The sequence below is a fragment of the Phocoena phocoena genome, chromosome 2 (assembly GCF_963924675.1).
Source record: "Phocoena phocoena chromosome 2, mPhoPho1.1, whole genome shotgun sequence".
Taxonomy (NCBI): domain Eukaryota; kingdom Metazoa; phylum Chordata; class Mammalia; order Artiodactyla; family Phocoenidae; genus Phocoena; species Phocoena phocoena.
The window spans coordinates 37,428,228-37,434,439 of NC_089220.1; the positions used below are offsets into that span (position 1 = coordinate 37,428,228).

General features: G+C 31.8%; 1 protein-coding gene across 1 annotated transcript in view; it reads left to right on the plus strand.

Annotated features, from left to right (window-relative positions):
* The window catches only part of SGPP1 (sphingosine-1-phosphate phosphatase 1), a 33,783-nt gene extending 28,228 nt beyond the window's left edge, over positions 1 to 5,555 (plus strand). Inside the window, exon 3 of the mRNA XM_065872867.1 lies at positions 5,004 to 5,555. Coding sequence (XP_065728939.1) covers positions 5,004 to 5,555 — 552 coding nt within the window. The remainder of the gene's footprint in view (positions 1 to 5,003) is intronic.
* Positions 5,556 to 6,212: the final 657 nt, after the last annotated feature.

Here is a 6,212-nt window from a genome sequence, read left to right on the forward strand (position 1 = left end):
CATGTTTAGCTACTGGATAACATCTGTTCTTGAATCAGCTGAAGTAAAAACAATATTGATGTATTATTTTTCAAATCATGAGTCTGACAACCAAATCATGAGTCCGATAACCCTCGGTCTTTTTTTTTGGCCGCACTGTGAGGCTTGTGGGATCTTAGTTCCCAGACCGGGGATTGAACCCGGGCCCCAGCAATGAGAACACCAAGTCCTAACCACTGGACCACCAGGGAATTCCCCAGCCCATCTTTTAATTATTCAAAAACGATCTTGTCCCATAAAATGTCTTTATCAGTTTTATTCTGACTAGCTACTGAATTTTATTATGTATAGCTTTGCAAGTTGTTTTCCTTTTAAAAGTAAAATCACAGATGACTTGCAAGCATTGTAAATTATGTTTCTGTATTATAAGCACAATTATTCCTAATCAATAATATATTGGTTTTATCATTTGATAATTGATATATGAAATTATAGTCATAATAAACCCCCCTTTTTATATTATGGATCTAATATAGTCCCACAATTTTCACTTTTTCCTATATTTTAATGCTTCAGTAGTTACCTGCATTTTGAACTATTTTCTTAATCATAATTTGTATCTTCATTGTTTATTGTGAAATTACTATGGAACTATAGGCAGAGTATGCCCTAGAAGTTGCTCATAGGTGCTTAGATGCCATATTATCTAAGCAGATGTCTTTATTAACATTAAGAAGAAAGTTCTAATAATGTAGGCTAAATAATTTATATTAACAAGCACTTTGTTGAGTATTTTCCATATGCTTTGTTTTTATTGTTATAACACAAAGAGCAACACTTAAGTTTATTTTTAACACTTGCCTACCTTCCTAAATAGATTTTCTTAATCCCCAGAAAAGTAGAGGAGTTACCACATCCATTTTTCCTCTATTTATTTATGTATGTATTTGTTTGTTTATTTATTTGGCCGTGCCATGCAGCATGCGGGATCTTAGTTCCCCAACCGGGATCAAACCCATTGGGAGTGCAGAGTCGTAACTTAATGGGGAAGTCCCCATTTTTCCTTTATTCATTATCAAACCTAGCTCTAAAAATTTCTTGAAACACAAGCCATTTTTAAATTACTAGATTAAGTACCTGACAAATTACTGTTTTGTTTCTACATTAGTAAAATTATGAATATGTTATAATTACATTTACCCAAAATTGTACTAAAAGTTTATTTTTCTGTATGTGGAAAGTCTTTTTAGAAAGGTATTATAAGATCATAAAGTAGAATGTACCTCTCAAACCCATTTTTATAACAAGACATAAAAATCAAACTAACCAAACAACAGGAAAAATCCTGAAAACATGTTATAGAGAAAGATCCAGAACAGTAAACACTAAGAGTTTTAATAGTGGTTATTTCTGGGTAATAATTACTTGTTATTGTTTATCTATATTTTCTAGTTTTTCTGTACTGAACATGTATTAAATTTGAATTTTAATTAAAGATAAAAATTTCAAAATCCATCCCTAATAATGCCTTTATAATCAAGGATTGCATTCCAATAATGCATTTTGTTAGAAACCCTGTTGGCATCACTGACACGTTGAATTAGAAGCAGAACACCTGAAATATGTTACAATTTAAAAAAAACAACCCTAGGAGCCAGCAGAAGTCTTGAATTCTAGCCTCAGCGAATCACTAGCCTCTCTAGTTTTATTTACTGATTGGAAGAAATGAAAAGGAGACAATTTCAGATTTAAAACATAAGAAATCTTTATTGAATTTATGGTATTTGATATCTTCTACCGTAAATTTGATAACCATGAACATTCCATTCAAATGTGTAATTATTAACTTTTATGGCATATATGTTATCTATAATTAATAAGTATCTAAAATTATTTGCTGTTTCTTTTTGGAAAATTTCCTACTTTGAGTTCTTTATGCTACCTTTAACGTCAGCTTTTCTTTATTGCATACTTTGTGCTGTAATGCTTAAAACCACTTACACATTTTAATATTGTACATTAAATTGATATTACAATGATAGCCACCATGTTTATGTCCTGAATTCAATCATTCTTCCTTCTGGTTCTGTAGCATGGAAATTAAATGTGCCTTTTTATCCAGGATAATATTATAAATAATTAATAATTCAATCAGAAAAGGAGGCAGATTTGTATAGAGACTTGTAGCAATCTAAGTTTATTATTCATAGAGCTATAAAAGAAAAGAAATATTGGATGTTTTATGTCATACTGAAATATACATCTAAAAATATAATTGATGTGTTATCATATATATATATATAACCATGTAAATCAGTAAGAAAAAGAAAATCCAAAGGAATAGTTGCCTTAAAGACACAAATATACATTGTATAGAAAAGGAACAGTCCATAAACATATGAAATAATGCTTAATTAATTATCAGGGAAATGCAAATAAAACATCAAGAAATACCAACAACTGATGGGATATAAATTTCTATAAACATTTTGGAAATTTTTTATTGTCTTGTAAAATTGAACGTGCACATATACTATGATTCTGCCATTACATTCCTAGGCATATGTCCTGGAGAAACTTTCATAGACCCATATGGGAACATAAAAAGAAAGAACATAGAGGCATTGTTTATAATGCTGCTTGGTTTAAGAATATATACCAATTAAGAAAGCTCAACATTACCAATGAACTAATCCAAAAGCTGAAAACATCCTAAGTGACCATCAGTGAGAAAATAGATAAATTGTATAACCACACAATAAAATATTACATGGTTGTGACAGTGAATGACCTATAACTACATATGATGAATGAATCTTAAAAACTTAATGTTAAGTGTAAAAAGCAAATCAAAAGAGACTGCTTACTGCCTAACATTTTTATAAAGCTCAGAAAGAAGCAAAAGTAGATAATGTTTTGTTTGGAGATATGTGATAAAACAGTTTTTAAAAGCAGGTATTTATTCAGCTAATACTCAGGCTTATGCAGAGTGATAGAACTAGGAAACAGCATACCAATAGATTCAAAGTACTGGTAATATTGTAGTTCTTTTTGGGGCAGTGATTTCCTAGATATTCTTTTTGTAATTTCACATATACTTTATGTATCTTATTCTATGTACTAACTATTACATAATAAAAATCTTAGGACAGAAAAACATTAAGCAACTACTCTGGTGCTTAACTGTACTGAATGCTGTTGAGAAGTAACCATTGTTTTGGGCAGCATAAAGGTCACTAGTTAGTATCCATGAAAAGAGTGGTTTCAATGCAGTGATGAGTTTAGGAAAAAATAAGAAGTGAGAAGGTGGAGGCAGTGAATATAAGCAACTCTTCCGATAAATTTTTCAGTGATACTAGATCCCAGGGTTTCGTTTTGTTTGTTTTAAGGTGGAAATTCTGAAACAGTTTTGTTCATGTCAGGAATGATTCAGAAAGGAAAGTTCTTTTAATAATAGTGTTATTTCCTCCAATAAACCAGCTTCTATTTTCTACCCAGTTGTTTGTACCTACAAGTAGGAGTAGGAGTCATTTTTGATCCCTTTTTCTTTTGCTTCTCTCTTACATTCAGATCATCACCAAGTTGAAGTTCGTCAACTCTAATTTTAAAATATTTTACTAAATCCATCTATGTACGTCTCTTTATATGGACCATATCTAGAGTGAACCACTACAGTAGCCTCCCACTAGTGTCTCCTGTCTTCCATACTTTACCCCTATAATATATTCTCTACACAGCAGATGAAATGTTTTTCTATAAATATCCATCAGATTTTATTACACTCCTACTTGGGAATCTTTCAGGCTCCCTATCACTTTTGAAATAAAATCTGAACTTCTTACCTAGCCTACAGGGGCCCTATCTACATGATTTGACATCTGTCTGTCTCTTGGATCTCATATCACATCACTCTTCTCACTATTTGAGCCACACAGAATTTCTCTCAGTTCCTTGAACTCACTAGGTTCTTTTCTGCCTCAAGGCCTTGGCACTTGGTATTCCGTCTACCTGGGACACTTCTTCTTAGATCTAAAGATAGGGCTGACTCTTTTTTGGAATCAGATTTCTGCTCAAGGGTCACCTCCTCAGACAGGTTTCCCTAATCACTCTAATAGGGTCTTTCATCATTCTATCCCATTGTCTTGTTTTAATTTCTTTATAACAATCTGAAATTGTAATATTTATCTATTTTTTACTCACATGGTTATTGTCAGTCATCCCCACTAAAATGTAAGCTCTATGGTGTAGGAATCTTTTCATTTATTAAGCAGTGTATCCTCAGCCCCTAAAATAGCGTCAGGCACATGTAGGTACTCAATACGTATTTGTTCAGTGAATAAATGAATGAATGGGAAAAGGAAAAACAGGCTTTGTATCCTCTTTAGTCATGGAAATAATTATGTATTTAAATGTGTGATTATTATATTAAATGCATGAAGATGAAGTCTTTGAAAAATAAGTACAGTTGATCCTTGGACAACGCGGAAGTCAGCACAATCAAAAATCCACCTATCGTTACAGAGTGCCCTTCATAAACTTGGTTCCTCTGTATCTGCAGTTCCTTTGTATCAGGAGTTCTGCATCCTCAGATTCAACCAATGGGGATCATGTAGTACTGTACTACTGTTTACTATTGAAAAAAATCAGCAGTTAAGTGGATCCACACAATTCAAACTCATGTTGTTTAAGGGTCAGCTGTATATTGTTTTCCCCAGAAATCACTACATACGTTAAGCATAGTTTATTGTTCATTTGAATATACATTTGTGTGTAGCATATATGTATTAATTTGTAAAAGGGCAGAGCTATAAAAGCATAATCATTTTATTATCATCAATGAATCTTTTTAGTATTATTAAAACAGCTTTTAGTACCTATTATATAAAGTTTACTTTAAGAATGTGACATATTTAAAAATGTACATTTATTAACATTGAAATGTGAAATATATATATATATATATATATTTCCTTAAATGCCAAAAAAGTATTATACTAAACAACTCTACCTTCTTCTTTTCTCAGGATGTTATTGCTGGATTCGTATATACCATTTTAATCTTAGCTATCTTCTATCCATTTGTGGACCTGATTGACAACTTCAACCAAACTCACAAATATGCTCCATTAATCATCATCGGGCTTCATTTAGCCTTGGGGATCTTTTCTTTCACTCTAGACACTTGGAGTACATCCCGGGGAGACACAGCTGAGATTCTAGGAAGTGGTGCTGGGATTGCATGTGGATCTCATTTTACCTATAAAATGGGTCTAATATTAGATCCTCCTCTGGATATATTACCTTTACCTAGGCCCCCCATTTCAGTGACTCTGTTTGGAAAAGCCATATTGCGGATTCTCGTAGGGATGTTGTTTGTACTAGTAGTCAGAGATATAATGAAAAGGATCACTATTCCTTTAGCCTGTAAAATCTTCAATATACCATGTGATGATGTTCGAAAAGCAAGACAGCACATGGAAGTTGAACTTCCTTATCGGTATATTACCTATGGAATGGTTGGTTTCTCGATCACATTTTTTGTTCCTTACATATTTTTCTTTATTGGTATCTCTTGATGGAGAAATATTGTTTACGATAAGAAAGGAGGGTATCAGTTACTGATATCTAAAACCATATTCTAGTTAAAAGCCAAATCAGAGTTAGGCTTTTGCAGGAATTTAACTTAAATAATTATTTAAGTAAATTCATAGGAGTCAGTGCATTTTATCATTGCACATCCAGTTATTGTTTTAGGTGAGCTGAGCTATTTCAACATTGAGAAAATGATAAGTATCCATTTGGAATGTTCATGTAATATTTGGAGAGTTTTATGCTGTTATGGATTCAAGTTATATATAATATATATTAAGGAACATAATATATAATTATGTATCTAATATATGTTATATATAAAATAATATACCTAAGTTTTTTTTTAAACCATGGGGGTGTATTATAAAATCAATAATAATATGCAAACAGTTGTGCCTGTGTATTTGGACTTAATACAGGTATGTTGTTATTAACAGATACATTTAATGTTTATTTACTATGGGAGCCATTTCCTAATCAAATTGCATAATTACTAGACCAGAATTCGTATGCTACCACATATTGATTTCCTGCTTCTTTTTATACTGCCATCACCTTTCATGTTACTCATGATGTTGAACATAGGAGGCATTTTTAATGGACCAAATTTTCAGAAAAATTAGTTTTTGAATTCCTTTTTT